Here is a 25,808-nt window from a genome sequence, read left to right on the forward strand (position 1 = left end):
CTGTATTTTCAGTAAATATTTTTCTTGAAATCCAAATTTAATATTTACTTTCACATTGTATATGCAAAATTAAATAACCCAAAAGGAAATGTATATATGTTCTGATTTTCTTTTAATTGTTTCCCTGTCCCACCTCCCTCGCCAAGCTATGTTTAGCACCTAATCAGCAGATAGTTGGGTCACCCACTATCTCATCTATTCTTCATAATTTCAGATTCTTCCCATGTATCAGTTATAATGATTCAGTGTCAAAGCAGTATGGAATAAACTCTGCAACTAAGCAAGGGTTTGCCCAAACTTCTGCATGTAAATTTTCTTGTTGACTCTTCCTGCAGTCTATGTCAGTAATTCTTAAACCTTAAGTACCAGGCTGTATATGTGAAACCACAAGTGCTTGATGTAATGGGTGATTTAGGATTTTTTCAAGGACTATACTGTTTAGAAGCTGTTCTCTGCTTAAGAGTGAATTCCTCATATAGGTAGGTACACATAATAAACAAGCTGTATAAATAGGTGCTCTTTATAAAATACCTGTAACTGATATGAAAATATTATATAACTGATCATATAAGTATACATACACACACATCAGTAATTCACAAAGTATGTAGTTATGTGTACTACTGATATTACATGAATATGTATTTTTAATTTTTTTACTCTAGTAACTAGGTGTTTATTTAACATGTATTAGAAAAAAAGTGCTGAACCAAACTTTTATTTCATGAATATAATTCTTTGACAGGGCTAAAAAAGTTACCATATTTTATTATCTCTAAGACACATCTTTTTTCGTATCTGTTTTGTCTGAAATTGGGATGTGTTTAAAATTGGTGTCACTATCAGTTACCTGGTAGCTTTTTTTTTTCTTAATGGTACATAAAACAATGTGTCTTATACTCTTCAGTGTCTCATTCATGAAATATAGTATGTAACTTAAATTATAAGTGAATTTAAAGGAAATTTTTAAATTAACTCCATAGTTCATGTAAATATGTGAATGTGGCTGAAGTCTTAAAGGTTGAAACACAAATGATGGAAGTTGGGTGAACAGTGACAAATAGAATTTTGATGTTTAATATAGTTTGTATTTGTACTTACTGTTGTGAAATTAATTTTCCTGTTTTACTAAATATTCTTCAAAAGTATTTTTAATGGTTATATAATAGTCAAGTAGATGTACCATAATTCACTTTAGCATATCCTTACTATTTATTTTGTCATTTATATTTCCATAAGAAAAATTTTTTTGCCAAACCACAAATGTATCAAACTGCAAAATTTCTTAGTCTAACAAGTTGACAGGTAAAAGCATAAATATCTGTAATGAGTTGTGAATATGACAGCTCTTGGAAGGAGTTTTACCCATGTATGTAGTCTTTCAGATTTCATTACAAATATTAGACTCCTTGAAAAAAATTAATAAAAGGAATCTCCATTATCTCCATATTTTAATGCCAGTTTTAAGGAGATTCTTTTAACATTTGCATATTCTAATATGCCAGCAATCATCAAACTGCTGTTCTTCTCAGACTTTGTTTTTATAGAAAAAGTTTACTTTTTATGTGACATAAATATTTAACAAAATACTCAATAATAGCTAATAATTATATGACCAGGCACTATTCTAAATGGATTATACTTGATTTACTTAATTCTCACAAGCCTATGAAGTGGGTACTCTTAGACAGATGAGTTAACAGTCTTAATAGAGATGTTGTTACCCAAAGTCATACAGCTTATATGTGGGCAGAGCTGGTTAAATGAAACCACACTTACCTGGAGTCTGGGCTTTTGTCCACTGTTTTACTTCCTCATAGAATAGGTATTGCTTCCAAAAGGAATAGACATATTTTAAAGGTAATGTAAAGCAGAAAGGGGGTAGGTGATTATATCTATTTTGTTCTTTTAATTCACCTATCCAGATTCTAAGCTCTTCTGAAACATTTTGAAGTGTAGACTATTTATGGGAAAATCACTGCACTGCTCTTTTGAGGACACTGTATTTTCCACCTTGGGGCCGCATGTATTTCTGAAGAGGTTCAGGGTGTCAGCCTCGGTCAGGGTGCCTCCCTTCACCCTCAGTCAACAAGACTGATATCTTGTATGGGCTATAGTCAAACCTCATTTCATAGTAAGGTATTTTAATATAGGGTAGAATTGAATATTCACAGATTTATACATATTATAAATGTAGTTTTACATATATTCCATATCTTCAGAGTTATTCTATCACTTCAAGATGTACTGGAGAATATGAATCCTGTAGTTAACGATCTATAATTCTTCATATTCCATTCACATCACTACTCTTTTTTCCCATCACTAAAAAGTGCCTAAAAGGGTTCAAATTATTTAGCTCTCTAAAAGAAAATCTAGGTTAACTATATCTAAAACAATAAAAATTATTAGTAAATGGAAGTTTATTTCAGTATACAGGGTATACCTTTTAAAAGAAGTAAATCACAGGAAAATATAGTTTAATTAATGTTTTCTAATTTCTTTGATTTTGTTAATTTTATATAAAATGTATTTCATGTTCTTGAGAGAATATATTTTCAACACATCATCATCATAGTGAACATTTCTCTGGTTTCATCCTTTGTAGGCCCTGCTCCAGTAGCTTGACAGAGGTTGAATGAGTTCAGATTAAGCCAAAACCATAAAACTGATATTTAGAACCTATGACATTTCACTTCTAGCACCAGGTCAGGAAGTCTTTATGTTTTACTCAGTACTCAGTTTATTTTTGTCTGTTAGTGATTTAAATAGCAGTGATTTGTTTCTGTCAAATTCTTGTGTTGAAAGTTGTCAGTTTTGCCTTGTCATAGTAAATTTTTTGTGTCCTCCAAAATGCCAATAATAAAATATTCAAAATTTCTAGTTTGGAAACCGCTTTATGTGTAAAAGTTACAGCTACCATATAGTTAAACCTTACAGAGTTGAACTTTTGTTTATTCTGTTTTGTGTTTTAAATCTCTAATGTATTATTTCAATTATCAAAGCTGTAAGTAAATGATAAATTGTATCAAGTAGAATGAACCTATTATAGCTGCTTCTCCATAAGAGGATGCATCTTCTAAATGAAATGGCTAAAATTACCATGGTCTTTGTTGTGTCCTCTCCTCCTGGCTTTTCCTAGTCCCCATTTTACTGCTCTTTACATATTGGTTGTTGAAATGAATGAAACTTTTCAGTTAAATCCTGTTTTAAATAGGATTGGTTCTGTTTGGAGATAATCATGTCGTAAATAGTTTTCATTAATATTTTTTCTGCACTGTACACATTACCCTTTAATGTATATTTTTGGTAAACATAAATTATATTTACCAGATAGTTAGGGCCATCAGCCATGAAAACGGGCTCAGGTGTCTTCAAATAGTCTCACATAGTGTTAGCAAAAAGAAATGTAACAAGTATCCCTATCTGAAAGTAGGTGACTCAGTTTCATAAAAAGTTGGCTCATTAAGTGATTTTTAAAAAATAAAATATTTCATTAAAATAAAAGCTCTATAAAGGTGGGGGCTCAAGTTTTGCTTACTGCATTATTTCACTGTCTGGAAGTGTGCTTGGTACATTGGGAAGCATTTGATAAACTGTGGATAGTCAGATAGGTAGATGGATGGGAGAACACAGGACTATGAAACCATCTAAACACTGAATTCTGTAAATCACCCCAGGAAGTTGAAACGATATTAAGGGAAAGAGTTAAATACCATAGTTGAAGAAAACCTTCTAAGTTGATAGGATTCAAAGTCCTAGAAAATGGATTGTACCATTTAGATTTGGAGGAAATGGCAAAAGCAATACCACAGATGTAAAGAAGAGCTGACACAGCAGCAAAAAGAGTTCTTGTTAATAGAAACCATTAAACTGTATTGATAAAATACGGCTAGATTATACTTTAAAAAAAAATCTCTATACCCAATGTATGGCTTGAACTACAACCCCGAGATCAACACTCACCTGCTCTTCCCACTGAAGCAGCCAGGCAAATTATACTTTAAAAATCTTAAAGTGAAATGGAATGTAGGTTAAGAGGTATTAAGAGCAAAAAGGAAAACCAGGGTTCCTGTCATGGCTCTTCACTTTTTGGGTCATGGGCCACTTTGAAAATCTGGTGAAGAGACTGTCCTCAGAAAAAATGTACAATTTATATATTAATGTGGGAGATTCAAAGATTCCTTGAACCGTCTCTAGCTCTGTTATATCCAAAGAGTTAAGGCTGTACTTGATTTCTGCCAGGTGGGCAGCTTCCGAATTGTCAGCACTTATGAGTCAGAGATGGTTCAGCATTGACTGCTCTATTTTTTTTCTTGTATTCTAAGTTTAACTGCTTTGTTAACGTGTAAATATGGACTGTTCAACTGTTTAATGGTACCGTGGATTTTTTCACTAACTTCCTTCATTGTGGCTTGTTATCACCCCTACTGTAAACACACATGCCCAAATAATGGAAAATAATTTGCCAGATGAATGAATAGCGTAAAACACTTTGGAGAACTGAAGCTATCCTAGTGTAATAGTTCAGTCCCTAGCTGGAGTCGGTAGAGGAAATGCCAGAGGATCAAATTCAACAGACTTACAGATATTACTAAAGTATATTCATCAAGTCAGTATTCAAATTTGTTATTTTTGTCATACTGAAGCTCTGAAGACAGAACTGCTTCTACTTCTGGTTACTCCCAAAGAATCTGTTTACATTGTAGATTTACAGCTCCATAAATAACTACATTGCTATTTGCTAGGTAGTTACAACTAAATATTATGAAACATTTGTTTTCATTTTTCAATAAAACTTTATATCAGATGGGAACCAACATACTTATTGTGTCTTACAAACTCTTCTATTTTCTAAAGTAAATGAGATAGAATTCAAAATTAAAAATAAAACTAGAATTGTGCTTTTTTTCTTTAAGGTTTAATGCATGTGCACAATAAACTTGTGGATCCACTATACAGTATGAAAGAAGGAAACTGAAGGAGATTGGAGCAAAATTCTGCTTGAATGAACAGAACACTTTTATAAGTAGATGAATTTTCAGCTATGCAATATGAAAAAACATGGGGATTTTTTGAAGACTGTCATTTTTGAAGTCCAATTATCTATATGTTAAACATTCCATATTTCAATGTGTCCATTTTATACTAAGGTTTAGGAGTAGTTGACTCACAAATAGCTGTTATTGTAAAGTACAGAAGCCACATAACCACTCTATAAAACAGTGCAGAAATGAAATGTCTGTTTAAAAATTTCAAGTCATTTTAAATGTGAAGAATATATATCAAGTATCATATGAATCTGGTGGCATTCTCAAGAATTTTATTTTTAATCATATAAAGACACTCCACCTTTCAGGTATCAATCACTGCAAACCTTTACTTTTGGAATGTAATCTTTGTATTTTCTCTGCATTACACACAAGCTTTTCTGCACGTGGTTGCCTTAGTCCCCTTCCTGCGGTAGCATCTGGATATCAAAAGTCCTGCTATATATTGTTGGAACAGAAAATCTGAAGAAATGACAGTGCCTAAAAGTACAGTTTACGTCCTTTTGGAAAGTATGTATAAGTGCATGATTTTTGTGCACCACCTTCTACAGCACTTTTTTACAAATGTGCTCTTATTTTTATTTAATGACTTGGGTTCATGCTTTTAATAAGTATTTTGGCAATTATGAACTTTATACTTGGCAACACACTCAAGGAAATTCTTTTGAAGACAATTTTCTGATTATTGTTAAACTTCATAAATGATTAGCTTCCTATGTCTAAAAAGGTAACATGATAAAGTATACATAAAAGGAATTACTGTAAACTATTTTAGATTGCCATTAACAACTTGCATCATTAAACTGCAAATAAAACTATATTGTTTTCTATCTTTAACTCAAATAAAGCTTATAATAAACAAATGCTATCTAAATTTTATTTCCAGAAGTGAAACTGAATACATGCATCTGAGAAATTCCAACATTAATAGGTGTATGGAGCCTGCATTTATTTTTTGTTTGTTGCCACCATGCATTTTGGAGATCTAAGTGAAAAGACAGTGATTCTACCTATAATTTCTTAGTCACTCCTTGGGAAATAAAAAATGTTCCCTTCTGCATATTTTGCATCTAAAAGAACATAACTTAATATACTTAAGCATACCTTAACTGAAATGTGATTGAAATGTATTAACAATAAAGTCCATAAAAATAAATAAAATGTTTAGAATAAAATATGCTCCTTTAATTCCAGATAATGCAGTTATAATAGCCTTAAGTGTTATAAATGGTCTTTAAATAACTAGTATGTCAGTGTCACCTCCTAGTCACACACCTGGTAATAAAATTGTACTGGTTACTATAAACTACCTTAACTAAGAAAGATCTAGTATAGTGAAAAAGCTAAAGATACCTTTTAGTGCATGGCTCACCAGTTACTTCTGTGCTTTAAATGTTTTAGGTTCATGTACTGAAGCTCCTCACACAAACTGATTTCTGGTGACTCTAGCTCCCTAGCTCAGAGGCCAAGCTGCTATTCTGTAAAGAACTAAGCATCCTATTAGATAGTTCCACAAGGTAATAAAATATGGTAGCTAAGAACTAGTGGGGTTTGGATAAGGAAACAACTGTTTAAATCCTAGTTCTGTTGGTCAATGACACTGGCAATGCAGGAGCCTGAGCTTCTTGCTCTGTAAGATAGGGCAGTAATAGTACCTGTACCTTGACTGTGTGTAGATTGAAGGAGGCAATGTCTATGGAGCTCAGCTCAATGGCTGTCAAACATATTAAATGCCATAAATGGTGGCTAGTCTAATACTCACATTAAGATTTTACAAAAATCTTAGCATAGTATGGTCCTAGCGGGGATACACTTAGAAGGCATACTCCTCTAAATCATGAAAATCACCTGTTTGGAAGAGTGACCAGGGGAAAGAACTTAAGTTTATACTAAAAATTTTGAAAAATACTTTTTATTACTACAAGTAAACTGTGTCCTAAAAAGAGCTTAAAGGAAGAGAATTAAATGTGTCCAAATTATATGCCTACTAATAAAGCACAATATTAAATAGTACACACATAGTGTATACTTCATGTCAGGTACCAATTTCTTTCTCCTGACAATAGTGATAGAACACTTTGTTTTACAAATGATATGTAAATGCTCTTCTAGTTTCAAATATACTGCCATTTTCCAAAATACTGTTCTGGAATCTCATATTTCATCTGTTCTAGTACAGCTAAAAGAGATTGGAAAGATACCTAAGATAATATAAGGACAAAATCATGGGTAATTAACTTCTATACACAATTTTTTTTAATGTTTTATTTCTGAGAGAGAGAGGGAGCAGGGGAGGTGTCAGAGAGAGGGAGTCTATACACAATTTTAAGTAAATCCTACTATCTTATAGTTAGAATTACTTCATAATGAATAACCTTATATAACATGTATCGATAGTCCTATCCCCAAAAGACACTGATCTCATTCAATGTGTTTAAGGTAGAGGACAAAATTAAATGGCTAAATTATTTCTCTCACTGTAACACAATCTGCCCTCTCATTTGTTCAAAAACTTGGTAAACATGGGAGTTAAGAGGGCATACTTTGAAGCATGACAGCCATTTACTGCTTGACTTCAACTGTATTGCTTAACTAAAGTGCAGTGTCCTCAATTACAAAATCTAGATAATTATTAAACTGTCATTAATAACAGCTGCTAATAACAAAACACCCATCACTTTGCACTAAATGCATTTTAATTATAAAATTAAGACAGCTGCTAGGGCGCCTGGGTGGCTCAATCGGTTAAGCAAGCAAGCGTCTGACTTCAACTCAGGTCACCATCTCACAGTTTGTGGGTTCAAGCTCCACGTTGGGCTCTGTACTGACAGCTCAGAGCCTGGAGCCTGCTTCGGATTCTGTGTCTCCCCTTCTCTCTGCCCCTCCCCTGCTCATGCTCTGTCTCTGTTTCTTGATAATAAATAAGTGTCAAGAAAAAAATTAAAAAAAAAAAATTAAGACAGCTCCTACCTCAGTTTTTAATTTAGATGTGTATGTAAATCTAGTTCCAAACATTTATAAAAGTTTTAACAAAAATTAAACAGCATACGTCCAGCTAGTATGCTATTTGATTTTAATAACTCCTGTAAGTCTAAATTTATCCAGCTAACAGTAAACTGATAAGGTGATTTTGAAAATATCTTGGGCTTGAACTAGAGGGAATCTTAAGTATGGGGCCTTTTAGTGTAAGAAAAAATATGCATGGGGCGTCTGGGTGGCTCAGTTAGTTAAGCGTCCAACACTTGATTTCAGCTCAGGTTCTGAACTCTGTTCATGAGATGGGGCCCTGTGTGAGTCTCTGCCCTAACAGTAAGGATCCTGCTCAGAATCCTCTCCCTCCCTTTATCTCTGCCCCTCCCCTGCTCACTTGTGCTTGCTCTCTCAAAATAAACAAAAAAATATGCTTGAAAACAAAATAGTTAAGATTCAGTAAGTACTTACTGCTGTGTCATATACTGTTCTGAATATTCTAAACATACTATCTAACATAATCTTCACAACAACCTATGGAGGTAAATAATAGTATAATCCTGACTTTACTAAGAGTAAGCAGAGATTAAGCTATACTCTACATCGCCAGTGAGTGGTGGAACAAAGTTCCACAATATGGACAGTCAGACAATATGGCTTCAAAATCCAAGCTCTTTATCCACCCGCTACTTCCTTTTCAAAGAAAAGCTAGTAGGTTATTATCTTTTAATGTTTATTGTTTTGGGGGGAAGGGGGAACAGAGAATGAGTAGGGAGGGGCAGAAGGAGAAGGAGAGAGAGTATCCCAAGCAGGTTTCGAGCTGCTAGCACAGAGCCTACTGAGGGGTTTGAACTCATGAACCACGGAGTCCTGACCTGAGCCGAAATCAAGAGTCAGACCCTTAACTGACTGTGCCACTCAGGCACCCCTGCTAATAGTTTATTTAAACCCAAAATCCCTGAAAGCAACTAGCAAATTTTATAATTTTCTTTCTGTTGTCAACATACACATTTACTAAGAAAAAAAGATACAAATTTTAATTTATGAAAATTCATTATATTTTCCCCACCAATTACTTATCAGATTGTGTTTTCAGAACTTTTATAAAAGCATCTTTTGGAACTTCAATATTGCCAACTTTCCTCAGTTTTTTCTTTCCTTCTGCTTGTCTCTTCAAAAGTTTCATTTTTCGGGTAATATCACCACCATACTGAAAAATATTTTTAAAAATTCAAAGTCCAACAGATCATTCCATAGAAAATCATACAATTACATACAGACATCAACACAATTACCATCACCTTACAGTTATTACCCATGAGATACATATCTGCAAAGTTACCTTTCTAAATCCCCTTTACAGATTTAACATCTTCTCAAAGAATGAGAAAGGCTTTATTTATTTTTTGGATGGTGATGAAACTTACCAATGAAACCCAGAACTATGTTATGCATATCAAGGAAGAATTATTAATCCTCTTACCTATTCAAGTCTTAAAATTTTGGATCATATAGCTGTAGTCCAATAAACTCACATAGGGACAAATGTGCCAGTCCCTATACTAAGGATTTAGAAAAAGCATTTACTGGTTAAAAGCATTTACTGGTTCTCATAAATGAGTTAAAATTTTTTAACAGATAAGACACCTCAATAGAGCAATGTAAGAGAGGTGGATTTCAAACTGCCATACTCTTCCTACTATAAGATACAGCCACTGCCTTCAAAATCTCTCCTTGAAAATTAGGTCAATAATATTATTTTGATCATAACTGTTATAAAATACTATCTTACACAATACTTAATATAAGGAAATTTTTATAAAATGGAAAAATGAGAATGCTATCAAAATGAATATGTTAGTCAACCTGAGATTGACCTATTTAATAAGAAAACTAGGGGAGCCTGGGTGGCTTAATTGGTTAAGCATCTGACTTCGGCTCAGGTCATGATCTCACAGTCTGTGGTTCAAGTCCTGCGTCAGGCTCTCTGCTGACAGCTTTGATTTTAAACTCATAAAAGAGATCTATTACTCAAAGTAGAATAAAGGTAGATACGTACACATTTTGCCAAAACATTTTTCCTATAGGCTTTCACACTGTAAAAGAAGAAATTTTATATAAAAATTACATAATTTCATCACTCCTTAAAAGTACTTTATTTCAAAAATAATCTCTCCTTTACTAAAGATTTAAATGATTATGTCATACTTAAGAATTACATAATTTCATTACTCCTTAAAAGTACTTTATTTCAAAAATAATCTCTCCTTTACTAAAGATTTAAATGATTATGTCATACTTAAGTAAAATTAGCTCAAATGCTTTTGTATTCAATGTATTCAATGTATTTTGTATTCAAATACATCAAAATGGAATTTTGATGTATTTGACTTAAAATAAAAAATGATTTCAGTATGAACATCAACATAAATTTTATTAAGAATAAAAAAAGGTCAAGACTTGTGTGTAGTCTTGATTAGGCCAAATCCAAACCCAGTATGATCTTAATTATAAGAATTATACAAGGTCATTTCTGGCTCAACCTAAAACTACTACTAACCACTACTACTTCCAAAAAACAATGGTTACCATTGCATCACTAACTCTACCGGATATGGGTTACAAGTGACTAAGAATACAAAGAATATATTTGTTTTATAAAACTCTCTTCCAGGCAAATTAAATAATTTTAATATGTCCACCCAAGCAGTTATAAACTAATCTTTCTATAGTGCTTCTAACAGGATAAGATCTAAGAAATTTCTATAGCGTTTGGAGGACAGGAAATTTGAAAAAAGCTCCATTTATACATATTCCATAAGATATAAAAATATTTTTTTTTTCCTTTAAGGTATTCTACTTCAACACACTTATGTTAGAATTATTTGCTATTTTAAATGGCACTTTCCAGGATGTTCTCTGGTTATCAATTCCTGACCACTCTCTGGGTATTCATGAAACTCAAACAATTAACTAAAGCAAAATTGTGTTAGGAAAGAAAAATTCATTACAAATACAGGCATAAAATATACATGCAACTTTGGGTTTAAACTACAACTGAATAGCAATTTTCAGTTGGGGACCACTTCTGATTTCCCAGAAGCCAAGGAAAGGAAACAGGCTACCAGACAGTTCTTGCTCCAACTGTTACTTATAGAGCAGCTTGTTCCGTGTCCCAATTTATAGATCACATATCATAAAAAAGACTAGTTTCCTACATAAATTAGCCTGTTTTCCATGTCTACTGAATCACATAATTTTCAATGCAAGCTTAACATATTAGCATTCTTCTCTCATCTTTCTGATTTATAATTCTGCTAACTCTGAGGAAGCAATATTAAGTGCTTTGAGTAAAAATTATAATTTAATTTTGTCTTTTGGAAGAATATCTCCAACAATTCTTTATTTTTTTTTCAAAGCTTCTTAAAAAGTTTCAGTTGCTAGAAGCTTATAAACTATTCCTAACAGGAAATTCAGTAGTCATTCAGTAAAATGAATGGAAATAAAGCAATTCCTCAAACCGATGTCCATATTAATAATTATAAATAATATAGCTTTTTCAGTATTATTTCATTTTCAAGTCCTATCATTTCTAACCATTTATCATTTCTAAAAGAGGGAACAAAAATGAATTTCAACTCACGTCTCTCTTGCAATGATTTTACTTCCAATAGCAGCTTGAATTGCTATCTCAAACAGTTGCCTAGGAAGAGAATCCTTCAGACGTTCACATATTGCTTTGCCAACAGAGTGTGCTTTGTCTCTAAGAGAGAAAATTCAACTATTTATATCCTAATACAAACATTTAAAATAGCTTTCCAGAGGCGCTTGGGTGGCTCCATAGGTAAAGTGTCCACTGGCAGCTCAGGTCCTAATTTCATGGTTCGTTGGTTCAACCCTTGACCCCTACACCAGGCTTTGCACNAAAATGTTAAATTAAGTAAATCATTACAACAGTCACCACTTAATTAAATGGAATTAAAAATCAGATTAGTATTTCCCCAAGTAGGAATAAAGCTTAGGCCAATGAGAAGTTACATTTTTCAGTATTATTTCATTTTCAAGTCATATCATTTCTAACCATTTATCATTTCTAAAAGAGGGAACAAAAATGAATTTCAACTCACGTCTCTCTTGCAATGATTTTACTTCCAATAGCAGCTTGAATTGCTATCTCAAACAGTTGCCTAGGAAGAGAATCCTTCAGACGTTCACATATTGCTTTGCCAACAGAGTGTGCTTTGTCTCTAAGAGAGAAAATTCAACTATTTATATCCTAATACAAACATTTAAAATAGCTTTCCAGAGGCGCTTGGGTGGCTCCATAGGTAAAGTGTCCACTGGCAGCTCAGGTCCTAATTTCATGGTTCGTTGGTTCAACCCTTGACCCCTACACCAGGCTTTGCACTGACAGCATGGAGCCTGCTTCAGATTCTTTGTCTCCCTCTCTCTCTGCCCCTCCCCCTGCATATGCTTGCTCTCTCAGAAATAAAAATAATAATAAAGTAGCTTTCTAGTCTATATGTATAATCAACCTGAAGGTGATTTCTTTCTTTTTGGATTAATCTATTTGCTTTTTAAAGCAGGCTCCACATCCAGTGTGAAGCCCAGTTCAGGGCTTGAACTCACAACCTGAGCTGAGGAAATCAAGAGATAAGAGACTGAACTTGGGGTGCCTGGGTGGCTCAGTGGACTGAACTTCCAACTTTGGCTCAGCTCATGATCTCACAGTCCATGGGTTCAAGCCCTGCATTGGACTCTGTGCTGACAGTGGAGCCTGCTTTAGATTCTGTGTCTCTCTCTCTCTCTCTGACCCTCCCTTGCTTGTGCTCTGTGTCTCTCTCAAAATTAATTAATTAATTTTTTAAAAAAAAGACACTGAGCCACCCAGGCGCCCAATAAAGGTAATTTCTTAAGGAAGTCAAATGGAACTCACCTGTCATAAATACTGCTTATTACTCTCTGAATGATATGACTTTTCTGATTGCAAAAATAACATATGCTATTACAAAAAATCTATAAAAAACATACATAAAAACCATTCTTGATGCGCTTCCCCTCACCCATAGAAAACCAATGTTAAACATTTTAGAACGTCTATGTTAAACATATATCCATCCAGTTATTCTTCTGCATACATATTTGTTATTTTACAGTTTGGATCAGAATGTATATATGTTTGCCTTTTTATTTAATAGGCATTTTTGTCACTTAACAGTACTCCAGAATACTGTTTTAAAATGACTTAACATAACATGATTATTAAACAAGTGCTCCATTTTTTTTTATCAATCTATTTGTTCTATGTGTAGGGTATTTCATTTTTCATTACTACAATTTTTTATGAAGAAAAAAACTTGTTCTCAATTTTAAATCTAACATAAAGTTTAAAAACCATTTCTTTTATTTTGTCCTACGCTGAAGAGGAAAACATTTCTTTTTGTGACACTACCCTTTTTGACTATCATAATTCTGTTCTTTCATATTTTTTTTTAAATTGAGGAAATATCCTTTTATTTATTTACTTATTTTTATGTTTTTTTTTTTTTCTAGGAGAGAGAGAGAGACAGCGTGAGCAGGGGAGGGTCAGAGAGAGAGGGAGTCACAGACTCTGAAACAGGCTCCAGGCTCTGAGCTGGCAGTCAGCACAGAGCCCGACGCGGGGCTCGAACTCACAAACCCGTGAGATCATGACCTACGCGAAAGTCAGACGCTTAACCGACTAAGCCACCCAGGCGCCCCCTCTTCTTTCATATTTAACAGTTTGGAAAAAGCATGGAAAAAGAATGGAAGGAGAAACTAGTACAAGGAAATTTAATTAATTACTTTTAAGTTTTCAAAATGTTGGTGTCAAGTAAAAATGATCAATAATTTAAAAATATGTCAAAAGTGATTACTTTCATATTCTGAGAATGCTAATTTCTATTCAACTTACTTGTGAACAATAGTTACTAGCTCCTCTACAATATTTCCGTTCAGCAGAATATCCATTTTTACAAGTTCTGCAGTCTGGTAGCCTGCATCTTCATAATCAAAACTATAAAGAAAAAATATCCAAGTGACAGATAAATGTTACACTTCCCAAAAGATTTTTTCTCTTTGCAGAACATCTTTTTTCTACCTCTCCCCATATCCTCCACCCAACTTTCTATCAAAATATTACACATACATTTCCTATAAACAGATCTAAATAACCAGAGTGAGGAATAAACTCTCATTTTTTTTACATTTATGAAATGAGAGGCAGAAGTAAGGGGAATCTGCTTTACAGGGGAAAGGAAAATAAATTGGTAAGCCAGTCTAGGAAAATGGGACGATGAAGGCAAATGTCACATTCTTCCCAGTTTCCTCCCAACAGCTGCTGGCTGCAGACAACAGTGTATATTAATTTCAGAGTTTCATTAAGTTTGAGTTTCTGTTTAGTTTTCTATTACCAGTTAAATAAACGTTATGGCATTGATAAACAGTCATCATAAATAAGACTTTCTGACTTCATATATTGCTATTGAGTTTGAATCTGCTTTTTTAAGGATGAAATGAATTAATTCATGTAAAGTATTTGAACAGTACTTAATACAAAAAAAAGAAAAAGAAAAAGAACAAGAACAGAGCCTAGCTTAGCACATAGAAGCACTTGGTTAGTGTCAGCTTTTACTATTAAACAATACGGTCAAAGCTTATCAGGCTAAATTAAAACAGGGTTAACTTACAAAACGGAGGTCTAATGAGAAAGAATACTTTAATTATGCTTACATGTCATTTCAGTTATGGATAAGAACATGACAGTCTTAATTTGAAAACAAACTGATGCCTAGAGTTGCAAATGTTTGGTTTCTAAAGATTTTAGAAGAAAGGTCACAAGTTGATACTCATACTCTCTAAAACTAGATTATTACCTAAAGTTTATTAAAATCCCTTCTTCAACAAATATTATTAAGCATTTACTCTATACCATTATAAATACTATGCAGAACACAAAGAGAGATAAGACTTAGACATAGTCCCTAGACTTTACCTGTTTACAACTTTAAAATGTTCTGTGCTCCAAAAACTTAGAATTTCTTCAGTCATTTTTTCAAAAGAAACCCTTATACAAATGTCTGTATATCCAAGCCAGCCCAATGGAAACATAACCTCTATTCAAAATATTCATTCAAGTGTACCACTGGAATGAAGGAAACACATTTTGAACTCCAAAAGGCTACTTAGGGCTTAAGGGTAAACAGGTCTATCAAATTAAGTATCAGAAGCAGCTTCAATCCAGTCTTTATATAAAGGAACTCCCTCTTCTGACTCAGCTGCAGAAGAGTCTTACCACTTGATGTAAGAGAAATTGTTCAATCTCAATCCACAAGATGCCGATAGCCTAAGCTAGGTCACAAATCCCAACAAATTTTTTTAAGTTAGGAACTGACTGCATATAAAAAGATCCATCCTGAACATAAGAATTACCTTAATTCTGGAAGCTGATATTATTTTATTTTTAAATAGTTCAAAATTAAACGTGTTCTCTCATTTAATCTGAAATAGATTTAAGATTTCTAAACTAAAAGACTTTAAGACAACTTAAGTCACACAGTGGTATCCAAATGCAAACTACAATGGACAGGCTTTCGTTAAAAATGTTATTTATAACCACTAAGTAATCTTTTAACTACAGTAATTATTTAACAAGATGCTGCCTCAATTCATTTTATTTAAATCCCATTGCCACTTATTTGTTCTTGTCTGAAAGAAGACAAAGAAGAAAAATATTGGGTGACAAAGTAGAAAACATAATTTCTGAAAACAAACACACTCAAAGAATATTCCTTTGTATCAAGAGTTATAATGACTTTTTCATTAAAAAGCTCATTTCATAAAGCTAAATTTCCAGGTCACTCTAGTATGTTCTTTGAATACTGTAATTTTTCTTTGAATGTGTACTTTACAGATGTGAATATTCATTTTCCCTTCTACTTCCCCAGCATATTTTATTCTTTCTTTATATTCCAATATATGCTATCCAGTAATTTAAGATTTCAGGATATTAAGAGCATCTAGAGTTATTTACCCCAACATAAACTATTCCCAAAATGCTATGCATTGAGTTGTTACTTAGTATTAAGTCTTCCTGCACTTCTATTGGGCTGTTCCTCATGTGCTTCTGTGGATGAGACCACAGTTTTCATAATGTGGATCACTTACTCCAGGGAAGAACAAGTTTTTAAACTGTTCACAGATACAAGGGCACACCTACCATTTTTTACAGACTAAATATATACTTCTGTTTTCCAACTGTATACAGGTGCTCCTAGGATTACATAACTACAAATACATATTAAATGGGCCACTGAGGTCACAGTACCTTTTTTTTTTTCCTTAATATTTTACTTATTTTTGAGAGAGAGAGACCGAGTACAAGCAGGACAGGGGCAGAGGGAGAAGGAAACACAGAATCTGAAGCAGGCTCCAGGCTCAGAGCTGTCAGCACAGAGCCCAATACAGGGCTCGAACTCACAAACTTCATGACCTGAGCTGAAGTTGGACGTTTAACTGATGGAGACACCCAGGTCCCCCCATCACAGCAGCTTCTTGAAATTACATATAGTTCTAAGGGAATGGGGGAGTACACTATTTTTATGAAGGGGATACTACAAATTTTATTTTTCCTAAAATAAGGCTAATAGCTTGATGAAGCAAAGGAACTCATTCATTCATAGCCAAATTATGAGCCTCTCTAACATTGACACAGTTGCTCCAAGCCTTTCTGTCCTTAGAGTGGTTTCTCAACTATCTTCAAGACAGCAGAGATTACTAAATAACTAGAGTATTAGAATACTCATGCTGGTCAATATTTCAAAAGAACTGTCTAGGTATCTGAATTTTCCATTAAATTTTTACCTAGCATATCCAGAAGACAGGGATTTCAAAGAGTCATAAAAATCCACCACAATTTCATTCAAAGGGAAGAGATATTTAAGCATAACTCTATTTTGATCAATAAATATCATATTCTTCTGAACTGCTCTTCGAGCCTAAAAAACAAAAAATGTGTTTAATAATAACCTATTTAAATAATTTAAAATGAATATGGAAAGAGGTTAAAAATTTCCTTACAAATCCTAATAAAGAGTGGGCAAAATGAAAGAGTATTTCTTTAAATGGTCTACCAAAAACTTGCAAAAAAATACTTATAATACAGAGGACTATTTGTATATAACATATTCATTACCAAAGCTTTAATCCTTTGTCTTTATCTAACAATTTGATCTTTTAAAAATTATATAGTATATAAAAATAACCAAATGTAACTACAGATAAAGTCAAAGTTCTAATTTCTTGTTTTACAAATAAAGAAACTTAGGTCCAAAGAAATTAAGTGACTAACCAAAGTTTTCTAGTTTGTGATTACAAAATTTAAGTGCAAATCCAATAGTAATCATTTGAGAGTTCTTTCCAATACATGTCAGAGTATTTCAAATAGGTGTTTTTGAAGACTCTGATTTGTGGATTAAGTCATTTATTACAGTGTGGCAAAAACTAAGGCAAAACGGAATACTTTTCAGTCAAAAGTCTCCTCAAGTATTATAGTATCTTTGAAACTATCCTCAATTTCAAGTACTAAAAAAGCTAAAAAAAAATATTCTTTTCAACAGTCAGTATAAGTAAGCAACAAGCTTCTTTCCTTTGCTAAACTATCAACTCAGTAAATATACAGATGATAAAAATTGCAACTCTATTTTCTCTTAAAATCAAACAGATTTTAAAAGTATAGATATCTATACACCTCTCTCTTTATATATACACATGTAGATAAGACCTTTGTGAAAATATCTTATAAATTCAATGTGCTCTGCAGAAGGAAATCTTTCAAATCCCGAGCAGGAACCAGTTAGGGAGGACTAAAATTTACTTTAATATTAAATTATATTAAATTTATACCTGGCAAAGCATCATTACTTTCCCAGTATATTCATCTGGTGTGATAATGGTACCCAAAACAACTGGCTCCAAATATTCTGTTACTTTTGACTTATCAGGGAATTGTGCAGGATTGATGATTGTAATTTCCTTTTCTCTGTATTCCTAAAAATAAGAAAAATTGCCAATAACTACAAAAGATCTTAATAATTAACATGTTTTAAAATTTGCAATTTTTACAGTATATGTTAGAATTTATTTTGTTATTGCATTTGTTGAATAAAAACAAAATAATTCCTCAAGGTTGACTATTATTTTAATATGCTTTATATTTTAAAACTATCCAATTATAACCACTTAATAACTTTTTCATAATATATTGTTTATTAACATTTACTAAACACATCTCATGTACCACTTAGAAATAGTATGATGTAAAGGTACATTTTAATCTACCCATTATAAGGCATTAGCTTCCTAAGTTAATTTTGTTGGAAAATATTTATAGATGCCAATGTTAAATTAAAATTTGTTTAGAATATATTGCCACTTAGATGGAATACAACATTGTCTCTATCATTAACCTGAAATCTAAAATTTCCTACAGTCAGGAAGCAATAAAAGCTTCACATTTCACAAGATAAATCACTTATGACCAAAATTATATTCTTCATTTTTGTGCTGGATTTTGAATAGTATTTAAATGACTAATTCTACTTTTTATTCTCAGTAACAGATTACTGATAATCTACTAATTCTATAACTAATTCTACTTTTTATTCTCAGTAATAGATTATTGTATTGACAATATACAGATTTTTATCAGGTTAAGGAAAATACTGTGTAGATTAGTTAAGTGGCTTCTTTATCATTAGTCATAAAGTACTTCAATTTTTAATGTCTACTAATGAAGAAATAGCTCACATAATAGCTACTCAGCTAATGGTGTACTAAAAAGTTTCTCTCGGGTTCTGCATATACACACACATATTTAGTTTTCCCAGGTACGCTGGTTCACAACAGTACCTTTATCAATTTTGCCGACGAAAGAACAGCTTTATATGGAACAGTAGGGGTTGTCAAAATTACAGAAGCATTATATTCTTGCTCTAGTCGCTGGTTGAAAACTTCCATGTGCAAAAGTCCAAGAAATCCCAACCTGGAGGAGAAAAAGCCAAACTCCAAAATGTTTATGTCTCATGGGCTTTAGGGTCTTTGATGAATATAGTCTTAATTTGTGGAGGAGGGGTGGAATCAAAAGTCACTCAACCAACTCACATCATAATTAAATGCTAGCAAAACTTTATTAAATAGGATCCAAAATTTCTATTGGGATTCTATTTAAAATTGCTATAAAACTTACCCATAGGACATGAATACAGTGTAAAACAGGCAGATGGTTCTTTTAGTCCAGTTTACACTAACAAGAACTTATCCTTAGAAATCAAATGTACAGGAGCAATAAACCACTTAAACTTTATTTTTCAATAAAATTCCGACACTACAGTGTAGTAGAATCTTACCTCCAGCCAGCACCTAAGGCAAGGCTACTATCCCGATGAACGGTCACACTGGAATCATTTACAGTCAGTTTTTCTACGGCACTTTTCAGGTTATTATACTCAGATTGGTCTACAGGGTACATTCCTGAGGACACAATGATTTCTAATTATCACATGTGAAAATCTGCCTAAAAAGTAAATACACAATGCTTCTAAGATCAAAATTAATCATTTACCTTTTAAATATACTTCCCTATATTTCATTGACCACAATAACTGGTTGGCTAAAAAAAACTGAATATTAAGTTACACAAGCTTTAAAATATCTTGTTAAGTTTCAAAGCCTTAATGAATTTACAACTGGATTCACACTCCATGTGTTGTTTTTATACGTTTGCAAAAATATAATTAAAATAGGGGCACCTGGGTGGCTCAGTTGGTTAAGCATCCGACTTCAGCTCAGGTCATGATCTCGGGGTTCATGGGTTTGAGCCCCGTGTCAGGCTCTGTGCTGACAGCCAGCTCAGAGCCTGGAGCCCATCTTTGGATTCTGTGTCTCCCTCTCTCTCTGACCCTCCCCTGCTCACGCTGTCTCTTAGAAATAAATAAAGCATTTATATATATATATATATGATTAAAATAAAGAACCATGAAAATTAAACCTATTATAAGAAAAATATATTTCAAGAAACAAAAGTTGAAGACATTCCAAAGTCACAAATGAAACTCCATTAGTAGATAAAAAACAGAAGTAGAAATAAAAACTACACCAAATTCTTAATTCCTTAGGGTAGATAATCATTAAAACCAAAGATATGACTGACTTTATCTAAACGTGGGTATAAACAAACTTGACACTTCCCAGTGTAGGATCCTAAATGGAGAAAAACAAATGCTGGATTCCCAGCATAGAGTAACTTAATGACTTTCAATCAGGTGTTTTTTTCAAATATCTATAATACCACACAGTAGTAAAAGGTTGTGAAGTTATACATAGGAGAGGTAACACTATCCCCCATCCTATCTACACTAGAACTGAACAATATATTTTTTAAGTTTATTTATTTATTTTGAGGTGAGGGAGGGGCAGAAAGAGACAGAGACACAGAGAGAGAGAGAGAAAGAGAGAGAGAGAAAGAGAGAGAGAGAGAGAGAGAGAGAGAGTCCCAAGCAGGCTCCATGCTCAGCATGAAGCCTGACAATGGGCTTGATCTCATAAACCATGAGATTAGGACCTAAGCGGACATCAAGAGTCAGACACTCAACCAACTGAACTACCAAGCACCCTTAGCACTGTACAATATTAAAGAAAGTCCAACTAACAGGAAGGCACTCAGTAAACATCCACTGATAATTAGTGATAAAAACATCCTAATTAGAAAAATATTCCAGGAGCGCATGGATGGCTCAGTCAGTTAAGCATCCCACTGTTGATTTCAGGTCAGGTCACGATCTCCCGGTTTTTGAGTTGGAGCCCCATGTCAGACTCAGCACTGGCAGACAGAGCCTCACTCTGCCTAACTTTCTGACCTTCCTTGCACTCCTCATGTTCTCTCTCTCTCTTTCTCCTTGCCTCCCCCAAGTAAAAAATAAATATACATCAAAAAAAAAGGAAAAATACTCCAAATGCAATGACTTACTCTCTAGGAAAACAAGGAAATTCATATTATTATGTTCATTAATATAACAGATGCTTATTTCTTAAGAGCTTATATTTTTTAAGTTCTAAAGAAGTTTAGGAAATGATCTCCTACATAAAATTTCACTATACATATGAAATTAACTAATACACATAAATAACACACAAAAAAAAATCTAAAAGAAACAGAATTCTAGATTAGCTGTTATTTAAAATGAGTATTTCCAGTAATTTTTATTTCAGTTTACATAATAAATTGGCCCTCATCCTTAGAATTTGTTAGCTCCTCACCTGCAAATACCATTGGTTTCGCTGACTTAAACCCAGGCAAGGGCTCCACTGGCTGTTTATGTAAATACAGTGTATCTCCTATTTGTGCTTCAGTGACATCTTTCATCCCAGCAATCAGATAGCCCACCTGTCCTGCATATCTAAATAAAATTATTATATGGAAATATTGACTGCTTTAGTGTTTCAAATGCATACTCATAATTAGTTCTACCTTTCCAGGAAACTATTACACTTTATAAACGAAACCTCATCTAATTCAAAGTATTACATATCAATTCTCAACACTAAGGATTGTCAGCAAAAGAACATACCATGCTTCACAATCCATTATCAAGGACCTCTGCAACACAACAAGTCTATGGTCTTCTTGAGGACTCTGCCCACCTTTGCAAATTAAACAACAGCTTCTAAAATATAATGTAAACACAGTAAAACTAAGTGCAGAAACACCAAACACTTCTTTATAGTGTAAAACACTATTTTATTAGTGAATTGTGTCTAAACACGCTAAAAAATAAAAAGATAAATTTTTAACCAAGCAGAAAAATGTGATCTCTTAAACAAATCTGACACCAATTTGATGTTCCTGTTACAGGAAGAGCAAATCTCAAAATTTCAGCGTTTTTACCTTATACTCCTTTTTTTAAGCAAATTTCCTACATGATAATTTACATTTACGGTAAGGTTCCAAAATCTTTAGTAAAGATACAGTAATGGTCAATGTATGATCTACATAATGGAACTCAGACTTCAATTTGAGTAAAATTAAAATAGATTTTATGACTAGGGGGGCCTGGGTGGCTCAGTTGAGTATCCAACATGGCTCTTTGGTTCGAATCTTGCATTGGGCTCTGTGCTGACAACTCAGCCTGAAGCCCGCTTCCAATTCTGTGTCTCCCTCTCTCTCTGCCCCTCCCCCGTTCATGCTCTCTCTCTTGTCTCTCTCTCTCTCAATAAACATTAAAAACACTTAAAAAAACAAAAATAGATTTTATGACTCAATTAAAAAAAGTAATGAGCAAAATAATGCTAGTTTTAGACATACAACATTAAACGATCAAGTGTGACCTATGTAGTCACTTGATTTACTACCTTAATTTTTACAGATGAGGAAACAAAAACCTTAGAATGCTCCAAGTATGTGCCAGGTGATTTATCTCATCAGTACCTGGAGTACTGATGGAGTAGGCATCCAAATATTTGTAAGTGAACTCAGAACTCAGTTTTACACTAAACCCATATGCCACGGATCCCAGTTAATCAAAGTATTATCTTGAATTTCATACTAAAGAAAAGAATTACCAAATTTGCCTTACTTTTATGTTAAAAAATCTAATTATAAAAAAATGAAGTATCAAAACAGATACCCAGTATGATATGGATAAGAGAACCATCTCTTTCACTGTCTCATCAAATATACAATATAGCACCCAATGTGCACCAGGATCATACAATTTGTCACAATTAGTTGAAAGGAATAAAAATACATCAAATTTATACTGTCCTTCACACATGAAATTCCTTTTGCAAAAGCATTTAATATTTAACTGCATTAAATAATCAGTTTTTTTTTTTTCCCGAGTAACCAAATTGGAACCATTCTAAGGATACCAATCAGAGAAAGGCACAGATAGAAACACATATAAAAGTATTTTAATTACTATTGCAGATTACTTACAGTTTACGTGTTGGCTGCTCATTAGGATTCAGAACTCCTACTTCATTAACTTCATATATTTTTTTAGTATGTGCAGATACAATTTTATCTCCTTTGGCAACCACTCCATCAAATAAGGCTACATTGGCTATCACACCCCTATACTGGTCAAAGGTGGAGTCAAATACCAAAGCTCTCAGGGGATTTTTGCGATCCACTTTGGGACTATTAAAAATAATTGAAAAAAAAAAAAGAAAGAAAAGAAAAACATACATACACATAATAAATTAAAATCTTAATAAAATGTTTTTAAACTCAAATATTATGCTTAATTTACTCTAGTACCTCAGAAAGGCTGATAACTGACAACCAAGATAAAAAGATCTTCTTAAAAAGTACAATGCCTATTTTTATATTAGTTTTAATTCAACCTTGAGTTTTAAATAAATGACTGTTTTAAAATGATTTATGAGGGGGCACCTGGTGGGCTCAGCTGGATAAGCGCCTGACTCTTGACTTCACCTTGGGTCATGATATCAGTTAGTGGGGCTCATGGGATTGAGCCCCGAGTTGGGCTCAGAGCAGAGCCTGTTTGGGATTCTCTCTCCTTCTTTTTCTGCCCTTCCCCAACTGGCATGTGTCCTCTCTCTCAAAATAAATAATTTTTTTTCATTAAAAAATAGGGGCACCTAGGTGGCTTAGTTAGTTAAGCGTCCAACTGCAGCTCAGATCAAGATCTCACTGCCTAGGAGTTCAAGCCCCAGGTCAGGCTCTGTGCTGACAGCTCAGAGCCTGCAGTCTGCTTCAGATTCTTTGTCTCCTTCTCTCTCTGCCCCTCCCCCACTTTTGCTCTGTCTCTGTCTCTCAAAAATAAACATTAAAAAATAATAATAGATAAATAAATAATTTATTCTTACCCACAAGAATGGGCTAATCTAAAACAACAGATTAGACTGACAGCCTTTATACTATTAAAGATAAACAAACAGTAGAAACATAGCGAAATACTTACGGGGGTATTCTTTCAATGACTGCCTGGAGAACTCTTTCAACATTGGTTCCAAGTTTAGCAGAAATCTAAATTAAAAAAATAAGCATTTAAAGACTATTTTTCCCTCCTGTTGACCGGGTTTTATAATCAGAAAAAAAGAAAGAGTTCTAACAGTTATCACTTTAAAGAAAGTAGTAAAAGGAAGCACAAAACTTATCCTATACTGTCAAGGGTCCTTCCATTACTGTGGAGTTAGGGGACTCCACAGTCCTTGGATTAAATTACAAAAGCATTCTGATTATGGTGTTGAAAGATCAGAGGTCTAAGAGTTTTAAAAAAATCTGAGTAACAATTATGACTCTGTATGGAATGCATGACTTTGACCAACACATATTTCTCTGAGCTACAAGTTCCTCATCTAATAAATGTTTATTTATATTTTTCCTAAAATTCAAGATTGTTGTGTGAAGAGAATAAACAATATATGTGGATATTAAGTATGATATTCCACCTAAAACAACACAATTTGTTGAATGAATATCCTTGGCAACACCTGTCTTATTCATGTATGTATTTATTAAATGTTTATTTATTTTTGAGAGAGAGAGAGAAAGTGAGAGCCAGGGAGGGGCAGACAGAGAGAGGGAGACACAGTATCCAAAACAGGCTCCAGCCTCTGAGCTGTTAGCATAGAGCCCAACGCGGGGCTCGAATTCATGAGCCGTGAGATCATGACATGAGCCAAAGTCGGACACTTAACCGACTGAGCCACTCAGGGGCCCCATCACCTGTCTTATTCAATTACTATTATGCTTACTTCTTTCTTTACTTATTAAATGACTGCCTTGCCAAGGAGAATGTAAGTACAATGAGACATTTTTCTCAGACAATATGATGCAGAGTAACTTAGGGAGGCCTCTCTGATGAACTGAGACAGGAGTCTTGTCATTGCTGTGCTCCTAGCTGACACATACCAAATAAGTACCTGAATAAACTTTGTAAAGATGTATTAAAATCAGAATAGTTAATTATACTTTTTATAACATAACCCAAGTTATGGAACCATAATTCCAGGACCGCTTTATAATGCGATCCTTTTTATAATAAAAAATGTTAAATTCTGTGTATGTGAATCTGGCTCCAAGAAAAAAAAATATTGCTTTTCAGTTATTACCATGTTGTATGTAATTATCCACTGTGTTAAGGGTAAACAGACCAAAAACTCTTCATCACCTGAAACATACTTTTTCAAAAATCAAACAGGACTGAAAGCAGAAGTTAAACATTATACTGTTGCACTGACATGCTACGCAAGCACTAGCATAGCAGTTTGGCTGTGGCTATTCAACACTTAAATCATCATTTGAAAATGAAAATTCAAATTAAACTAGTATCAACCTGGGGCACCTGGGTGGCTCAGTCGGTTAAGCATACAACTCCTGATTTCGGTTCAGGTCCTGGTCTCACTGTCAGGGAGAAAGAGCCCCAGGTTGGGCTCCACAGAGCATGAAGCCTACTTGAGATGCTCTCTCTCTCCCTGCCTCTCCCCCACATGTAACACATACAAATATCTTAAAATTTGTTTGAAGCTGCTCTTCAAAGAAAGTATTTCCATAGAGGCAAAATGCCTACCAAGAAATAGTACTGCTACTACATTTTAGTCCTGGCACATTAGCTCTCTAGATCTGTAGTCTCACAAATGGGATAAAATCTTTGAGCCTTAGTTCTTTCTTTCTTTTTTTTTTTTTTAACAAATAGTTTATTGTCAAGTTGGTGAGCCTTAGTTCTTTCAACTGTATCAGAA

General features: G+C 33.6%; 2 protein-coding genes across 8 annotated transcripts in view; one reads left to right on the forward strand and one right to left on the reverse strand.

The window, feature by feature from the left end:
• Window positions 1-6,358, forward strand: part of GNPDA2 (glucosamine-6-phosphate deaminase 2) — a 29,963-nt gene extending 23,605 nt beyond the window's left edge. For both annotated transcript variants that reach the window (XM_077746526.1, XM_077746527.1), the window contains one exon: window positions 4,920-6,358. In XM_077746526.1, coding sequence (XP_077602652.1) covers window positions 4,920-4,981 — 62 coding nt within the window. In that variant the 3' untranslated portion in view covers window positions 4,982-6,358. The remainder of the gene's footprint in view (window positions 1-4,919) is intronic.
• A 583-nt stretch (window positions 6,359-6,941) lies between these two features.
• GUF1 (GTP binding elongation factor GUF1) overlaps window positions 6,942-25,808 on the reverse strand; it is a 24,555-nt gene continuing 5,688 nt past the window's right edge. For 4 of the 6 annotated variants that reach the window (XM_077746524.1, XM_077746523.1, XM_077746522.1 and 1 more), the window contains exons 7-15: window positions 24,026-24,090; window positions 23,035-23,238; window positions 21,357-21,496; window positions 19,448-19,571; window positions 18,951-19,083; window positions 17,946-18,089; window positions 16,905-17,038; window positions 13,957-14,058; window positions 12,118-12,268 (exon numbers count right to left, since the gene is read on the reverse strand). In XM_077746524.1, coding sequence (XP_077602650.1) covers window positions 12,145-12,268; window positions 13,957-14,058; window positions 16,905-17,038; window positions 17,946-18,089; window positions 18,951-19,083; window positions 19,448-19,571; window positions 21,357-21,496; window positions 23,035-23,238; window positions 24,026-24,090 — 1,170 coding nt within the window. In that variant the 3' untranslated portion in view covers window positions 12,118-12,144. Of the gene's footprint in view, window positions 9,232-10,080; window positions 10,118-12,117; window positions 12,269-13,956; window positions 14,059-15,036; window positions 15,187-16,904; window positions 17,039-17,945; window positions 18,090-18,950; window positions 19,084-19,447; window positions 19,572-21,356; window positions 21,497-23,034; window positions 23,239-24,025; window positions 24,091-25,808 lie in introns of those variants that run through there. The other 2 variants (XM_077746525.1, XR_013330828.1) reach the window with 2 other exon arrangements.

The sequence above is a fragment of the Crocuta crocuta genome, unplaced genomic scaffold (genome assembly GCF_008692635.1).
Source record: "Crocuta crocuta isolate KB4526 unplaced genomic scaffold, BGI_CrCroc_1.0 scaffold269, whole genome shotgun sequence".
In the NCBI taxonomy this organism is placed as follows: Eukaryota; Metazoa; Chordata; class Mammalia; order Carnivora; family Hyaenidae; genus Crocuta; species Crocuta crocuta.